This window comes from Phocoena sinus, chromosome 3 (assembly GCF_008692025.1).
Source record: "Phocoena sinus isolate mPhoSin1 chromosome 3, mPhoSin1.pri, whole genome shotgun sequence".
NCBI classification, from domain to species: domain Eukaryota; kingdom Metazoa; phylum Chordata; class Mammalia; order Artiodactyla; family Phocoenidae; genus Phocoena; species Phocoena sinus.
The window spans coordinates 13,764,733-13,782,918 of record NC_045765.1 but is presented as its reverse complement, the minus strand read 5'-3'; the positions used below and the strand labels follow the sequence as shown (position 1 = coordinate 13,782,918).

General features: G+C 48.6%; 1 protein-coding gene and 1 long non-coding RNA gene across 4 annotated transcripts in view; one reads left to right on the top strand and one right to left on the bottom strand.

Annotated features, from left to right (window-relative positions):
• Positions 1-25: 25 nt before the first annotated feature.
• Positions 26-4,871, top strand: LOC116750466. The gene is made up of 2 exons (XR_004349029.1): positions 26-126; positions 1,246-4,871. It is a non-coding gene; the product is annotated as an uncharacterized LOC116750466 (long non-coding RNA).
• AKAP8L (A-kinase anchoring protein 8 like) overlaps positions 128-18,186 on the bottom strand; it is a 30,010-nt gene continuing 11,951 nt past the window's right edge. Inside the window, exons 3-15 of one of the 3 annotated variants that reach the window (XM_032625149.1) lie at positions 17,146-17,178; positions 16,791-16,848; positions 16,608-16,688; positions 14,226-14,679; positions 14,038-14,134; positions 13,888-13,958; positions 13,502-13,565; positions 12,494-12,602; positions 10,899-11,040; positions 10,705-10,810; positions 10,337-10,467; positions 640-735; positions 131-518 (exon numbers count right to left, since the gene is read on the bottom strand). In XM_032625149.1, the coding sequence (XP_032481040.1) occupies positions 201-518; positions 640-735; positions 10,337-10,467; positions 10,705-10,810; positions 10,899-11,040; positions 12,494-12,602; positions 13,502-13,565; positions 13,888-13,958; positions 14,038-14,134; positions 14,226-14,679; positions 16,608-16,688; positions 16,791-16,848; positions 17,146-17,178 (1,760 nt within the window). In that variant the 3' untranslated portion in view covers positions 131-200. Of the gene's footprint in view, positions 519-639; positions 736-10,336; positions 10,468-10,704; positions 10,811-10,898; positions 11,041-12,493; positions 12,603-13,501; positions 13,566-13,887; positions 13,959-14,037; positions 14,135-14,225; positions 14,680-16,607; positions 16,849-17,145; positions 17,179-18,186 lie in introns of all 3 variants that reach the window. The other 2 variants (XM_032625148.1, XR_004349028.1) reach the window with 2 other exon arrangements.

The window sequence follows — 18,186 nt, the reverse complement described above, 5'->3', positions numbered from 1 at the left end:
CTCCCCGCCAGTGCGCAGGCGCAACCCACCCTTCCCAGGCCCCACCCGCAGGCACACACAGCCCAGCGGCTAGGTGCCGACACACGCCCACGGGGACCGCGCCGCACATAGACAAAAGAGGAAGAGGTAAGATGGGAAGAACTTTATTAGACTCGGCTTGCAGCCTCGGCCACGCGGGCCCCGCCCGCCCCGGGCCCGGGTCATGGAGCGCCCCCCCCGCCCTCCTCGTCGTCGTCATCAGCCTCCACGTCCAGGCCCGGGATGCCTCGGATCTGGCGCTCCAGCGCACCGCCCAGTAGGGGCACGGCCGCCTCTTCGTCTTCCTCGGGGGGCGGCGGTGGGGGCGGGGATGCGGCCCCGGGGGCCGGCTCCGGGGGCACTGGGGGCTGCGCCGGCGCGCCCTCTGCACCCTCCGCGACCCCTGCCGCTTCGACCAGCGCCCCCTCATCCAGGGCACCGCCCTCGGCCTCCTCCTGTTCCTTCTCCTCCTCCGGGCTGTCGGTGAAAGGGTTCTCGCCCTGCGGAGAGGGGCGCCATACTGAAGAAAGGGAGGACCCGCGGGGCTGGGGCCGGGACCAGGACCAGGGGCTGGGGCTGGGACCGGGGCCGGGGCCAGCATGCCAGGGGCGTGCAGCTCACCTTCAGATAGCGCTCCAGCTTCTTGCTGATTAGCTTGTTGTTGAGGATGCTGCGAGCCACCATGAGCGAGGACTTCTTAGACTGCTCCATCATGAGCTACGGGCAAGGCAGGCAGGGCTGCAGAGGCTGCCCCCGGTATCCAAAACTCCCCACCCCACCCCGCCGGATCGGGCAGAGACCACTCACACCCGCACACCTCTCCACCTCCACCTCGGGGCCCAGCACCGCCAATGACTACTACCAGACTGCGTAGTTCTGTAAGCACACCCTTGGGTACAAGCGTGGGTCCACTCTACAAGCATGGAGCCACGACCCGATTTGATCTTTGCTCAAATGCTCCATCTTTCCATACCATACTTACTGTATGTAACTGATTACAGACATATGTCTTTACAGCTGTACTGCAGAAATCTGATTTGCTTACTTAAAAATTATAAGCAGCGAACAAATAAAAAAACCTACTAAAAACCAAATGTGCAACACCTAACAAGGGGGCAAATGCCCTAAAATGCATGGAACTCTTTAGGATAAACAGGGAGGATATAAAAGCAGGAATACGAATGTCAAACCGTGTATTTTAATGATATACATCCTTTTAATCCATAGGATTCCCAGGAGGAAGAATTATACCCGCTAATGTAAAGGTTGAAAAGAGACACTTATACTCTGTTGGTGAGAGGCTCAAGTGTTTATTTTCTGGAAAACAGTTTGATAGAATATATCAAAAGTAAAAATTTCTCAGTAATTCCTTCCCAGCATCTAGCCTAAGTTTAAAATTGGAAACATGCATGCACATTGATTGCAGTAGTGAAAAATTGGAAAGCACCTTAATGTTCTTCAGTGGAGAAGTGGTTAAGTAAATCAAACATTGAAAAGAACACCATGCGGTCCTTAAAGTAGGGCTCAGGGACAGTGTGCACAGCATGTCAGAGCCTTTCCCTCTGGGAGGATTTATACCAAAATGCTACATGATTTTCTCGGTGGTGAGAATGAAGGCAACGCTTACTTCCATCATTAATGCAAGTAATGGTAATGCAAGTATAAAGCCATAAACAGGAAAAACAGGTAAAGCTATTTTTGGAGGGGTGGGGATGTTGATCTCTAGGACCTCTACTCTACCCTAGTCACTCTATTATCACATTTCAAAAAATCATCTCACTTTCTGTTTCTACTCCCTTTCCCCACCTTCATCTTTTTTTCCTTACATATTTTTCTCTACTACTTGGGGAAAATATTAATAGCCCTCATGCATGCTGAAAATGAAACAAGTTAAAGATACACAAAAGAAAACTGCCTACATATTGTTTTGTCCTTGTGGGGAATAAAAGGGATAACTGGTTCCAGTCACAGATGTAGTTGTGGGTACTTTAAGGTTTGGCACACTTACAAGGCTGTAGTAGAAATAGATATCCCGTGGATATTACACGTTAAACTATGTGTTATCTGCAGAACACCCAGTCTCAATGTGCACACTGCTGACTACAGCTACAGAAGCGTTCCTTTAGATGTGACCCAATTTACTCTGGATAAGAGCAAAAACGGTTCACATTCCATTATTTATAAAGTTACCTGCTGTTTGCTTTCAGTATTTTTGCTACACTCATTATATTTGCATTTAAATGTTTTAGGCAACTTAAGAACGAATGTACAAGATGCAGTAAAAATGAATCGCTTGGGCTTCCCTGGTGGCGCAGTGGTTAAGAATACACCTGCCAATGCAGGGGACATGGGTTTGAGCCCTGGTCTGGGAAGATCCCACATGCCACGGAGCAACTAAGCCCATGCGCCCCAACTACTGAGCCTGTGCTCTAGAGCCCGTGAGCCACAACTACCGGAGCCCGTGAGCCTAGAGCCTGTGCTCCACAACAAAAGAAGCCACTGCAATGAGAAGCCCACGCATGGCAACGAAGAGCAGCCCCTGCTCGCCGCAACTAGAGAAAGCCCGCGTGCAGCAACGAAGACCCAACACAGCCAAAAATAAATAAATAAAAATTAAAAAAAAAAATGAATTGCTTGATATCCAGTACTTCACGTATATCAAGCACAGTAGTAAAACAAAAAAAACCCATATATTTAATTTTTTCTTAAGTTTTTTTTTGCTTTTGTGATTTTTGATGCTTGACTAACATGCACGTGCTGTAACAATAGTTAACATGGAACTTGAGATGATGGCTTTTTTAATGTCTTATGAGATTTTCATGAACAATTCAAGCATAATTGTTAAGAACACGTGTATTAAGTCCATGTTAAGTGGAAAAAAAGTTTTATGAACGGAAAAAAAAAAAGATGCACAATTAGGATACTATTCTCACTCGCCAATACATTATCCTCCTCCCTTTAGGTGCACGGATGGACACACCAGAATGTCTCCCAACTGAGGCACACTTACAATGTTTTTAGATTTTTGCTACAACAACCACATACCACATACTAGCAGACCTTATAAGAAATACCAAAGGAGGTTCTTCAAGCAGAAAGGAAGTGATCCCAGACAATAATGCAAATCCACATGAAAGAACAATAAAGGTAATTATGTAATTACAAAAAACACTACAAATGCAATATGTTTTCCTGTCTTCTCAACTGGTTTAAAAAGGAGTTGTATAAAACTATACATATATTTAAGTATTAAAAATATATATAGTTCTAAATACATATAAATAATTGTATTGTTTGGCCTGTAACAGAGAAATGTAATATATTTGCCAATAATGGCACAAAGAAGGTTGGGGGAGTAAAATTGTATTGGGCTAATAAGGAAATGACTGTAGATGGTAACTTCAATCCACAGGAAGAATTCAAATGAAGAGAACCAGTAATGAGCAATAAGAAGGCCAATGTAACAAAAACTAGAAATATGTAACTGCTCTCCTTTCTTCTGTCAGCTTCCTTAAAAGACAAATTATATAAAGTAATAACTACATTGTATTACATTATTGGGTTTGTACCACATACAGAGGTACTACTTTACATAACAAAAACCTCCTATGTAGAGAGGTACATAGGAGTAACTTAATCTCACTGAAATTAAGTTACTGTATCTAAAGGAAAACTTAAAAACTTAGTATGTACAAGGTAAGGCCTAGAGAAACCACTAGGAAAATAATGCCCCAAAATGCAGTGCAAAAAAACCATTAAAGAAAATTAAATGTTATACTAAAGAAATACTTAATACAAAGAAAGCAGTAAAGCGTGAATAGAAGAATGATGTAAATCTAATAATATCAACAATAATGTTAAATGTGAATGAATTAAACAATCCAGTCAAAAGGCAGAGACTGTCAAACTGGATAGAAAAACAAGATCAAATTATATGCTATTCATAGGAGATACACTTTAGATCCAATAGATTCAATAAATAGAAATGAAAAGGATGGGAAAAATACACAATCATCAACCATAAGAAAAATGAACTGGCTATACTAATAGCAGACAAAATAGAGTGTTAAAAAATGGTACTAAGACAGAAAGGGACATTTTATAAGGATAAAGGGTCACTCCATCAGGAGGATATAACAATTGTAAGTATAGATGCACCTAACAACAGAGCACCAAAATACATAAGACAAAAACCGACAGAAATAAAGGGAGAAACAGACAATTCAACAATAGCTGATATCCCACTGTCAATAATGCATAGAACAACTTGGCAGAAGACCAACAAGGAAATAAAAGGCTTAAACAACACTATAAAACCAAACAAGCATAACAGGTATCTATAGAACACTCCACACAGCAAGAGCAGAAAATCCATTCTTTTCAAATGCACAAGGCACAGCATAGGCCATAGAACAAACTTCAGTAAATTAAAAGGACTGAAATAATAGAATGTATATTCTCTGACCACATTGAATAAAATTAGAAATCAGTAACAGAAAGGAATTTGGGAAATTCAGAAATATGTGAAAATTAAATGACACACTGCTGAATAACTAGTGGGTCTAAGAAAAAGAAATCAGAGGGAAATTAGAAAATAACCTGAGATGAATGAAAATGAGGACGTGACATGCCAAAAGTTATGGGATACAGTGAAAGCAGTACTCAGAGAAAAAATTATAGCTATAAATGCCTACATTAAAATAGAAAAAACCTAAGCAAGCAGAATATTAGAGTAGAAATTAATGAAGCAGAGGACAGAAAAACAGAAGAGGAAAAAAAAAAAATCAATAAAGCCATAAGTTTGTTCTTTTTAAAGATCAACAAAATTAACAAACCTTAACAAGACTGACCAAGAAAAAAACAAGACTCAAATTACCAGTCAAAAATGAAAGAAGCGGGGGCTTCCCTGGTGGCGCAGTGGTTGGGGGTCTGTCTGCCGATGCAGGGGATGCGGGTTCGTGCCCCGGTCCGGGAGGATCCCACATGCCGCGGAGTGGCTGGGCCCATGAGCTGTGGCCGCTGGGCCTGCGCGTCCGGAGCCTGTGCTCCGCAGCAGGAGAGGCCACAGCGGTGAGAGGCCAGCGAACCGCAAAAAAAAAAAAAAAATAAGGGGACTACTGACATTACAGAAATAAAAAGGATTATAATGGAACACTAGAAATAAATGTGTGCTGATAAATTGGATAATAGATGAAACAGACATATTTCTAGAAAGACACAAACTACTGAAACTGACTCAAGAAGAAATAGAGGGAGTTCCCTGGTGTTCCAGTGGTTAGGACCACTCGGCACCTTCACTGCTGGAGCCCAGGTTCAATCCCTGGCCCAGAAGTAAGGTCCTGAAAGATGCGTGGCGCAGCCAAAGAAAGAAGAAGAAACAGAAAATCTAAATAGACCAATAACAAGTAAAGAAATAGAATTAGCAATGAAAAAAAAGCAGCTACCCACAAAGAAAAGCCCAGGTCCAGATGGCTTCAGGGGCAAATTCTACCAATTTAATACCAATTCTTCACATACTTCCAAACAAAAGGAGGGAAAACTTCCCAACTCATTTTTTGAGGCCAGTATTACTTTGATACCCAAACCAAAGACATCACAAAAAAACACAGATGAATTATCTCTTATGAGTACAGATGCAAAAATTCTCAACAAAACATCAGCAAAGCCAATCCAACAACATATAAAAATATTATACACCATGACCAAGTAGGATTTTTCCCAGGAACACCAAGCGTGGCTTAACAACCCAAGTTAATGTAATATACCATACCAATAGAATAAAAAACAAAAGCCACATGAGCATCTCAATAAATGCAGAAAAAGCATTTGACAAAATCCAATATCCTTCCAGAATAAAAACACTCAACAAGATACGAACAGAAGGGAATTCAGCAACCAGAAAAAGGGCACCTATGAAAAATCCACAGCTAACATCATACTTAATGGTCAAAGACCGATGCTTCCTCCCCTACCAAGATCAGGAACAAGAAGATACTTCTCTTCAAAATTGTGTTGGATGTTCTAGCCAGGGCAATTAAAGAAGAAAAAAAAATATTAAACAGCATCCAGATTGGAAAGGAAGTAGTTAAACTATCTCTATTTGCAGATAACTGATCTTATATATAGAAAATGCTAAGGAATCCACTAAACTATTAGAATTAATAAACAACTTCAGTGAAGTTACGGGATAAAATATCAACATACAAAAATCAATTGCATTTTGATACACATACAAAGAACAACCCAGAAATGGAATTAAAGAACACAATTCCATTTATAATAGTATCAAAAGAATAAAATACTTAGGAATAAATTAAGAGCCCCAAAAGTGCAAAACTTATACACTGGAAACTATAAAACACTGTTGAAAGAAATTAAAGAAGGTCTAAATAAATGCAAAGACACCCCATATTTACAGACTGGAAGACTTAATACTGCTGAGATGGCAACACGCTTCAAATTGATACAGAAATTGAATATAGTCCTATCAGAATAACAGCTGGCTTCTTTGTAGAAACTGACATGCTGGTCCTAAAATTCTTGGAAGCTCAAAGACACAATCTTAAAAAAAAAGGAACAAAAGTTGGAGAAGTCACACTTTCCGATTCTTAATCTTGCTATGAAGCTAAAGTGTGGTAATGGCATAAGAATATAGAGAACAAAAGAATAAAGAGTCCAGAAATAAATCCATGTAGCTATGGTCAACTGATTTTTGAGAAGGGTGCCATAGTGAAAATGGGAAAATAGTCACGGGGGAAAGTAGTTTCTTCTACAGATGGTGCTGCGACAACTGGAAAATCACATGGAATAGAATGAAGTTGAACCTTACCTTATACCATATACAAAAATTAACTAAAATGCATCAAAGATCCAAAATTTTAGGAGCTGAAACTGTAAAATTCTTATTATAAGAAAACATAGGGGGGCTTCCCTGGTGGCGCAGTGGTTGGGGGTCCGCCTGCCGATGCAGGGGATGCGGGTTCGTGCCCCGGTCCGGGAAGATCCCACATGCCACGGAGCGACTGGGCCCGTGAGCCATGGCTGCTGAGCCTGTGCTCCGCAACAGGAGAGGCCACAGCAGTGAGAGGCCCCCTGCGTATCGCAATAAAAGAAAAAAAAAAAAGAGAAAGAAAACATAGGGGAGCTTCCCTGGTGGCGCAGGTTAAGAATCCGCCTGCCAATGCAGGGGACACAGGTTTGAGCCCTGGTCTGGGAAGATCCCACATGTCGCAGAGCAACTAAGCCCGTGCGCCACAACTACTAAGCCTGGGCTCTAGAGCCCATAAGCCACAACTACAAGCCTGTGCACCACAACTACTGAAGCCTGCGCACCTAGAGCCCGTGCTCTGCGACAAGAGAAGCCACCGCAATGAGAAGCCTGTGCACCGCAACCAAGAGTAGACCCCGCTCGCTGCAACTGAAGAAAGCCTGCGAGCAGCAATGAAGACCCGACGCAGCCAAAAATAAATAAATAAATATTTTAAAAAAAGAAAAGATAGGGGTAAATCTTTGTGACCTTTTATTTGACAATGGATTCTTAGATATGATACCCCAAGCACAGGAACAAAAGAAAAAAAACAGATAAACTGGATTTCATCAAAATTAAACTTTTGGGGCTTCCCTGGTGGTGCAGTGGTTGAGAGTCCGCCTGCCGATGCAGGGGACACGGGTTCATGCCGCGGTCCGGGAGGATCCCACATGCTGCGGAGCGGCTGGGCCTGTGAGCCATGGCCGCTGAGCCTGCGCGTCCGGAGCCTGTGCTCCGCAACGGGAGAGGCCACAACAGTGAGAGGCCCGCATAATGCAAAAAAAAAAAAAAAATTAAACTTTGTGCTGCAAAGACACATTAAAAAGGTGAAAAAAAAACAACCCACAGAATGGGAGAAAATATTTGCAAATCATATGCCTGATAATGTACTTGTATCTAGAATACATAAAGAACCCTCAACTCAAAAAGACCACACAATTAAAAAATAAAGTATGTGAACAGACATTTCTTCACCTCTAAGAATGTAGACACATGGCCAACAAGCCGCTGAAAAGATGCTCAACATCATTAGTCAGTTATCAGGGAAATGCGAATGAAAAATACAACAGATACCACTGCACACCCACTAGAATGGCTGGAATCAAAAAGTCAGATAATAACTAGTGTTGGTGAGATATGAATAAATCAGAGCTCTCATATATTGCTGATGGGGATATAAAATGGTACAGCCACTTTGGAAAACAATCTGGCAGTTCCTCAGGAAGTTAAAATGTTACTATTTGACCCAGATATTCCACTCCTGTCTAAAAGAAATGAAAATACATGTCCACACAAAAACTTGCATCATAACAGAATTATCCATAATAGCCAAGAGGTAGAAACAATCCAAATTCTAAAGAATGAATAAACCAAATGAGGTATGTGTCCATACAAGAGAATATTTTTAGGCCATACAAAGGAATGAAGTTCTGACACATTCTACAATATGGAAGAACATTGAACACACGCTAAATTGAAGAAGCCGATCACAGAAGACCACATACTATGTGATTGCAGTTTTATGAAATGTTCAGAATAAGCAAATACATGGAGACAGACAGCAGATCAGTGGTCGCCTAAGGCTGGCGGAGCATGGGGGTTGGCGTGATAGCTAAAGGGTATGGGTTTCTTTTTGAGGTGATGAAAAGGTTCTATAATTGACTGTGCTGATAGCTGCATAACTGTGAATATTATTAAAAACTACTGACTTGTACACCTTACATGGATGAACCGTATGATATGTGAATTGTATATCAATAAAGCTGTCACCAAAATAATAATAATAATAATAATTAGAAGCTTTTTATTCACTTCTAACTCTGGAATTTTAAAAAATATAGTGTTTATATTGAAACTATCTCTATAAACTAACTACTTCTGGTGTCTTCAAAGTAACTTTTATCATGCTTCCAATCCCCTCTACAGTTGCTGGTTCTTTTTTTTTCAACTTGCTTTAGAATCAGTTTTGAGTTTATTTTTTGCTAGCTATCATTCATTTCATCCAGATTTTCCAAGTTTTAATACCATGCACTGTCCAGCCTCTACATCTGCTCTCTGTTCTCTTTTGGTATACCCCTTTTATCAGCTCCCAAACCAAGAATCTCACCTTGGCAAGATCCCTACAGCTTCTCTGCTGCCAAAGCCAACGGACATTTTCCTTATCTTTCCATATCTCTCAATTGCATATGCCAATCCCAAATCTCCTCAACCACCCAAGCCAGATCTCTAAACCCATCCCACTGTTAAGAATCACTGCACTGAGAAAGACCAGCGATGAATCTGATGGGCATGGAAAAAGGTTGAGAAATGCTATTTCTTATACCATTTTGCTGCTATTATCTGCTCATAAATCCCATCAGCCTCCTCCAGGTGATGGCACCCAAGACTCTCTTTCTAGCCCAGACCGGGTCCTGAGCCTCTCAGCTCTTTCCCTACTGCAAAGCCCCACCACCCTCACTTGATCTCTAACAGACACCTCTAACCTAGGATGTCACCCATTCAACAACAAAAAAAACCCACCTACTCTGGCTTCTGTGATAGGCACTGGGAATACACTGGAATGCAAGACAGAATTTTTTCAATTTCTTGCCAAACTCGCTCCTTTCCCTGTACCATATACCGCCCTCCCCATCATAGCAGCAACACTGTCCACCAGCTAAGGCAGAAATCTGCCACATCCCAGACTTCTGGTCCCTCCCTCATGCCAACCTCCTGTTCACTTCCTTAACACCTCTTCTATCCTGCCTGTCTTCATCTCCAAGGTGGAAGCATACCTCTGGCTTGATACTGCAGCAGCCCTTCCTTGATCCCCAACCTCCCTCCCACAACAGGTGCCCAAAGTCTCTAGTCCAACACTGACTCTAATCCTACTGGTCCCCCACTTAAAAGCTTTGCTGCCTACAGGAGCAAGATCAGGCCCCTCAGCCCAGCCCTTGTGAACCTTGTGTCCAATTCTTCCTCCAACAACACTTGCACCATACACGTCTCCCTGTTTGGTTTCTGAACCTATGTGGCCATTGACCCATATGCACATGGAGGTCACCATATCCCACGGACCTTACTTCTTAAGGTCTAGCTCTGATGCCACCACCTGCCAGGCAGAGTCCCCATTTCCCAGCCCTCTCTCTGTAGCTTCGCTGACTGAACTGGGCTGGAAATGTCTACATCTTCCTGAGCCCTGCAGTCCCTGCAGTTTCTCATGGGCAAGCAGGGGTTATAACCCCAGGACCTCCCCAGTGGCCTCACCCAGTCAACCCACAGGCTGGTGGGAGGGCACTGGTAGCCACTCACCCTGCGGTTCCGGTTGTGATCCATGGTCTTGAGGTGCTTCTGAATGATCCCAAACTGCATGGGAATGAAGAGGTCACAGGCTGCACAGTGGGCTGCCTCTACCTTCTTCACAAAATGTTCCATGGCAATTTCTGTAGAGGGGAGAAGGAGGGGAGTTGCCACTGGTCCCAGGCACCTAAGAAAGACCCAGGAGTTGGGAGAAAACAGCAGACCAGCTCCTCACCTCACCCTGCCACTTCCACGTGGGCCTGAGGCTGTTCTCAGTGACCCTCCCTGGGAGAACAGAGGGGTGTTGTGACCCCACTCTGAGAACCAGAGGAGGGAAGGCTCAGGCCCTGCCTGATAGGACTGGGATGGAACCTCCTCACCTTGGGTCAGATCTTGGTCTCTGTAGATCTGCTGGATCAGACCATCAAGGTCCTCCACGGTTTTTCGGAGCTCCTCTGTCTTCTTGGTCTTGTTGGCAACGTAGTCCTGCCGGAGATCCCAAGGAGATATTAAGGTTTGTGTGGGCTGCTCTATGTCCTGAGGGTAAAAGCAGCTGTACCACTCCAAAGCTCACCTGCAGAAAGTCAGCTGTCTGCTTCGGAAGCTTGGTGCCTACGTACTTAAAGTGTTCCTTGTGAAACTTGCTGTCGAGGTGGCTGGCCATCTCATCCTCGTAAAAGGTCCGGTATTTGCAGAGAGAACACACAAACTGGATCCTGCCACAGGAGGGAAATGAGGGACTGAGACCAAGAGGGTCCCAGGGAACAGTGCTGCTGCCTCACCCAACCCAGCTGCGAGCCCTGAAACAGGCCTTGCTCATGGGCCTGTGAAGTACGGTCCCAGCAGGGGGACAGGCTAGGACCAGTGGGGTTGGGTGTAGAGAGGGACAGAACGTCTGCAGGCTGCAGTTACTGCAACGTAGGGGACAGGGGAGGAGCTCTTCCTTCCCGTAGGCAGGAGGCTGAAGCCTGAGGCAGCAGCTGCTGCAACAGGCAAGGAGTCGCTGGAAGGTTGCCGGAGGGCATCTCTACCAAGGCTGGGCAGGAGCTTGTGTACTTGGCCCAGCTGGGGACCGGAAGGAGGATGCCCTGGCGTGAGCCAGGTGGCCCTGAGGTGCAGAGTGGAGTACGCAGTCCTGAGGCAGGGCCCGAAAAGGTGCTGCATCTTCCTTCTGGGGTCTGAGGGACTGAAAGGCCCAGCCCATCCTTTGCTCAGAATGCTTGGGGGTGGTGTCGGGAGGGATGGGAGGCAAGCAGGCCTGGGCACCTGCTGCCTCATCTTCCTCTTCTGAGAAGAGACCAGTCTGAGCTGGAAGGAGGGCGCCCGCCCGGCCTGCCAGAGGGCAGCCTGGAGTCACCTGAGCGAGGTGCTCTGTCTGGGCCTCGTGTCCACAGCAGAAGCCCGGGGTCTGGGGCCTGGGCTGGAGCAGGCCGCCGTGGCAAGGGGCGGAGGAGGCCAGCCGCCACCGAGGCCTTGGGGCAGGTCCCTACCTCTGCCGGACGTCCTTATCTGGGCCACGGGGTCAGCTTTGTCTGGAGAGCCCAGGGGCCAGGCGCCGGCGAGGCTGAGGAAGGTCCAGCAAGAGCAAGAGTCTGAGGCGGAGGAGGAGGAGGCAAGCGCCAGTGCGGGAGCCCTGAGGGCAGACAGACCCGACCAAGGGGCGTGAAGGGCTCAGCCGCAGACAGGCCCGGCCTGACAGGGCCGGCGGGCAGGGCAGAGGGCAGGCCCGAGGCTGCCACAGCCCACAGGTGCTGCCATCTCTCCTGAGCACGGTGATGGCCTCTTGGCAGCTAGCTGGGGTGGCACAGGCGCCTTGGACCTTGAGTCTCTGATGAGCTGGCCCCCTCCCGCAGGGGCATCAGGCCCCCAGTGCACCTCGGGGCTCGTGCGCTGAGTGACCTAGTGCTGGAGCTTCTGGGCAACGGTGGTGAGCAGTGTCAGATCTCAGGCCAAAGTCGCTAGCGGTCGCCAGGCGGCCGCAGAGGGGCAAGGGACGAATCAGGCCTTGGGAGCTGGGCCTGGCGGAAAGCAGGGTCCATGCACGGCCGAGCAGGTGGGCAGCTCCCAAGGGAGGCCAGAGGGCGGTGAGGCAGCAGAGCTATGGCCCTGCTCTCCTGGAGGCAGCCCCAGAGCGAGGCAGAGGCAAAGGGGTGGAGGGAAGCTGGTTACCTTTCCACCATGCGGTCTCGCTGCCGCTTTTTCTGCTTGTCCTGGTTCTTTTTGCCTGCCTGCAACTTGCGCTTGGTCTGGCCACTCTCATCCTGGGTGCTCAGGGCCCCTGTGGGAACAGAGGAGCACAGTTACCAGTTTGTGGCCTCTGGCTGGATCATCCACCATCTACTCCAGAGGGTCCATTCTGAAAGCAGCTGTCGAGCAAGGCCTCTGGCTGTGAGCAGGGCTGGGTACCCTGGAATGGGTGGGGAGTGATTTTGGTCTAGGCCCTGAAGAGGGGAGGACACGTGCTGACCCCACCACTCTCCAGGACATCTATACTCTGCAGAGTGGGCCACAGGGAGGCTGGAAGGTAAAGAGAGGCTGTCTCAGTGGGGACACTGGCACAAGTTCAGAGGGCCCAGGTGGCAGGATGCAGGAAGGCCTCAGTTGGGGCCTAAGAGCAGCCTCCAAGTGGTAAAGGCCCCAAAGCTTGCATGGCCCTGCCCACCTCACACTGGGCACCACGGCAACAGTAGGCTGAGGCTGGATTTATGGTTAGGTACCTGCTGGCACTCATCACTTGAATAGGGGGACAGGGACTCCCAACAGGGGCTGTTGAGGCGCTAAGGGAAAAGACACGCAAACCAGAGCCGTAAAAACTGCACCAAGGGTCCCGGCTTGGACACCAGCCATTAAGGACTCAGAACTGCATGTTACTAAGGGCCTGAGGGCAGGGGGTGTGCCTGGGGTTCCCCCACACTTTTGCTTGCTGCCCCCACCTGAAGGCAAAACCAGTGTACTAGGCAGGGGCCATCACCACCCATAGCCTCGGTCTGGGAAGATTAGGGGCAGAGTGGGGAGGGGGTGAAGAGGGAGGTTACTCCCTACCAGCACATACCCAGCCACACAAGGGAGGATCCAAGCTGGACACGTTTCTGCCAAAACCCTGCCCTTGGCTGGACCCCTCCCACCATGAGCACCTGGAAGAGCCACCCCAGCACCCAGGCCACTCAGAAGACTCACCTTTCTCTGCATCCTCTTTGCCCTCTTCCTTCCCATCCTCTTTTCCCTCTTCGTCTTCTCCTTCCTAAGACATAATTTCAAAAATTCAATGTTAAAGCATGTATAGCTGTTCGTAACAGTTGTAAATGACAAGGCCCTGTTCAAGGCCAGGCACTAAGCCAAGAGCCTCACATCCTCCCAACAGCCCTTGCACAGAGGGCTCACTCTGCCATTTTTCTGATAAGGAAATCCAACCTCTGGTTAGGCAGCCTGCCAGCAGCTTGTGCTCTCTACCAGACCTCCACCTCCTTGTACTAGTCATGTGTGCATGCAGAGATGACTCAGGCGGTCCACTGTTCACAGGTCTCACCTACAGACAGAGAGAGTGCAGGGCTGGGGCCACTTACTGCTCTGAAGCCCTTCTCCACAGCCTCAGCGCCTTCAGTGCCCTCTGCAGCTTCCCCCTCGGTGCCCTCGTCTGAAAGGTAAGAGGAAGCAAGCTCAGCCCAGGAGCCCCAAGGGGCAGAGGACAGGGTTATGCCAGTGCCTGGCCTCACCATTGTCTGAATCACTGTTATCGGAGCAGTCCGTCCGGGTGGCTTTGCTGTCGGGCTCGTCGGGACTGCCACATTGCTTTCTCTTCTTTTTCTTGGTCTGGGTCAGAAAGAGGGAGCAGGGTCAGGGTGGATGGCTCCAGGCCCCTCGCTCTGCTCAGTCACAAAACAGGAAGGCCTCCTCCACTCACCCGAAAGTCAGCTGTGGTCCAGGTCTTCCAGGTCCGCCTCATCTGTTTCATGCCATTGCCAAACCCAAAGCCAAAGCGGGAGCCACCTGGAAAGGTGCCCCCGCCACGCATGCCCTGGAACATGCCGTACTCAGGGATGATGTTCTGGGAGAAGAGGGAGGGCAGCCGGGAGGCACCAGGCATGCACTGGCCCCGGGCCCCCATGGGGTCTTCCCACACGCGCCCATAGCCTGAGGCCATCGGCCGGCCACTCCGGGAGTCCCGGGCCCAGCCCTGAGCCCGTGGGCCAAAGGTGTCGCCACCACGCATGCGGAACTGGTCGCGGTAGGCATCATACTGGCCCTCGTAGGCCATTTCCATCTCAGGGTCAAGCTCGCCGTAGTCATAGCCCGACCGGTACAGATCACGCTCACTCAGGACTGCCCTCGAGTCACAGGCCTCGTAGGAATCGTATCTGCAGGGGCAGGTGGCAAGCATCAGGGAGGGCCTCAGGTCCTATCACCCTTCTGCTCCTGCCTGCCACCGAACCTCTCTGTCATGGGGACAGAAAACCCACTCCAGCACCTACCCCATTGATCCCCATCAGAGGATCAATATTTGGAAATGCCAATTTAAAAGGTCTCTCAGGAGCAGACTTCTAGAAGCCAGAAGGGCCTCTCAGATGATGTCCCCAAGCTTGCATGTGGGCCACACCAGCTTGAGGACCCTAAGAAGGACTGACTATTAGGGTAAAGTAGGTCTCAGTTAGGAGAAGAGACAGCCCACAGCCCATAAGAAACGTGCATGTGTCTGCGGCAGTCACAACGCCCAAGGTTGCTCCTCGAGGGGCAGAGCCAAGCACCCCAGCATCCTGCAGTACATGGGCAGTTCAGCACATCAGTGTTTGTCCACTGGGGCTGATGACACCCACGAGAGACTGCCAAACCCTTCAAAGCCCATCACCACTCGAAACGAAAAGGAAGACAAAACAAGGAATGTTGCCAGGAAAGACAATGTGACCTTGCCCAGGGACAAGAAAAAGAGTTCTTATGAGCTCATATCAACTCTGGAGCCCAGGACAGGGAATCACATCCTACATAGCAACTGGGAAGGCAGGCCAAACATTCTACCTGCGCAAGACAGGGCACCAGAGAGAGCCGTTCTAACCATGGCTGCAACCCACAGGCCCAGACCCCACATGTCTCTTTGCCAAAGCTGGGTAGTCAAGAAGCACCAGCAGCATGAAAGAATAGGCCAGTGCTACCCAATTATAATTGCCACTCCATCCCTCAAACCTGCTCTCCAGCTCCAGGTTGCCACAAGAAGGTACACAGGCAGCTGGCACCAGCAGCAATGTCAGCCCAACTGCACGGCCCCCCGCCCACCCCCTGCCTGCAATTTGGCAGCCTCAGCTCCAAGCACTATGACTGTCAGGCAGGGGATGTGCTGGGCATCCCCCAACACTTTTTGCTTGCTACACAGCCCATGCAAGCAAAAGTCCCCTTGGTACCCTCTGCCCCCTAGTGGTCCTGGTGCCTCACTTGGCCCCATCAGTGCCTGGCCAGGCCCCTCCTTACTCTCTGCTCTCTCCCATTTGTCAGCTGGAGCCATTAGGCCACTCCACTCCAACCTGTGCCAGAAATACATGTGCCCTCCTCACTGAAACCTCTCACTAGGGCACAAGAACTTCTAGGCCAGCACCACTTCAGACAATGACAAATGCCCACAGCATGATGCTGTGGGGTAGGGCAGATCCGAGTGGGAGGCCCAGCTCCACTATTTACTCCTGGGTGCCTGTGGGCAAGAGGTGTGACCTGCCTGCGCTTCACTTTCCCCATTTGCAAAGTAAGGATGTCAACAGTTCCTCACGGGCACTTCTACGGCTCAACAGGTACATGTTTATAAGGCACTGAAGGGTGGCCAGGACATGCCCACATCTTCCTTGTCCCTTATGTGGGATGCGCAGCTCACAGTGGTCAGCCCCAAGGGTTCATCCCACCCTTCACACCCAGCCCAATCTGTCCTGCCCTGACAGAGCGCAGGATGTAAAGTATCTGAAGAATGTCAAATGGCTGTCTCCAGAGGGAAGAGCCATTTAACAATGCTCCTGAGAAGAGCCACTCGGAGGGTACAGTGAAGCCAGCCCAGTCTGGGCTTGTTCCTCTCTCTAAAAGCTGGAAGAGAGGCTCACCATCAGGCAGCTGGGGAGGGTGGAGGGAGGAGGGGACACAGGCCAAAGAAGGGAAGTGCACTGGACCCCAAGCAGTCTCTGGGAAGCCCCGACAGCAGAGCAAAGAAGGAGAAAGCAGACGTAAGAGGCAGTTTAGAAGAGGGAGACGCCAAGGGGCAATAGGCAGGAGGTGACCCTGCAGAGCCTCAGCCCCTAGGCAGGTGTCCACTCACCTTTCTCCACCTGAGCCGTACACGCCTCCTTGTATCATGTCTGTCTCCAAATGCGGCACCATATCTAAGCGTTGGTTAATTCTGGACAAAACGGAATCAGCACTGGCACTACCCATGGCACTAGGGTTTGCATTTGTGTCAGAGCTAGGCATTTCCCAAGAGTTTGAAGTGGCCATACCATACCCATAGTTGGTGGTGTTATCCTGGCCATAGCCATAGCCATAACCATAGTTCTCGTAGCCTGCAATGAGGGAGACAGAAAGACAGACAAGATGGAGGGGGCGAGGAGAGACAGACAAACACAGAGACAAGGACACCTTCGGTCACAGAGACAAGACTGGATCTTAGCCACCTAAGGCTGGCTGGGCCCTAGTTCATACTAATAAGGCCTCCTGGGAAGGAGTAGCCAGCTCCAGGGCACCTGGGACCCCCAAAGGCGACCCCCAGCCCAAAACCTTGGCTAAGCTGGGCAGTGGCTGAAAGACTCAACCAGTTCAATCCCAAGGGAGAGGAGAATGATCATGGGTATAATACTTGCCTCTGTTTGTCCCAGAGCTCCAAGTTCCATATCCTACAAAAAGTAGAACAACAATTACACCTATAATTGCTTACAATACAGTAAGAGTTTAATTCAGGCACAAAGACAACGATTCCTAGAACATGAGCGGTTACAGGAGACTGAACCTCCCCTAATTGAGAAGCTCTGAGCTTGAGAGCACTACATAAATGACCCAGGCCACCTGCTGCCCTGGTGCCTGACCTTTCGTGGTTCTGACCATCTGCTATTGAAGGAACCTCCCATTCCTAACACTCTCAGCTAAGGAATTTGGCTCCTATACACCTTCCTTAAAAAGCCAGAATTGGGGGCTTCCCTGGTGGCGCAGTGGTTGAGAGTCCGCCTGCCGATGCAGGGGACACGGGTTCGTGCCCTGGTCCAGGAAGATCCCACATGCCGCGGAGCGGCTGGGCCCGTGAGCCATGGCCGCTGAGCCTGCGCGTCCGGAGCCTGTGCTCCGCAAACCGCAAAAAAAAAAAAGCCAGTATTGGAAGATTACTCTTGCCCCTGGCTAAACACCAATCAGAGGAGGAGGAGAGCAGTTTCCAGTGCCTTACACCAACACTGTGCTGTACAAGAAGCTCAGCGCAGAGCTCATAGCCACTCTGAAATCGTGTCAATCAAATCACGCGACAAAGCCATATGGAGCAGAGAAACTGACTGCCCTAGTCTCTTAAATGTCTGTCTTAACAGGGAGAGCCACCAACACTTGAATTGTGAGTGTGCTGTGCTGGAACACATAAGCAGAGGGGGACAAAACACCACTCCCAGCTTGAGAAAAGCTGTTGAGAAAACAATCTGGATTATAAACTAAATGTGCTTTGGATTTTATTACAGCATGTAAGAAAAATTCATTCCTTCAGAAACATAAAGCCACTGAAAACTGACAAAGTGCAAAGCCAAGAGGGACCTCTGAGTCAAGCAGACATGTTTCTTTCCCAAGGGAGTCCATTAGAACAGGTGACTGCTTTTCCAGTGCCTCGGGTGAGACCTCAGAGTTACCTGCTACTCCACACTGTCTAC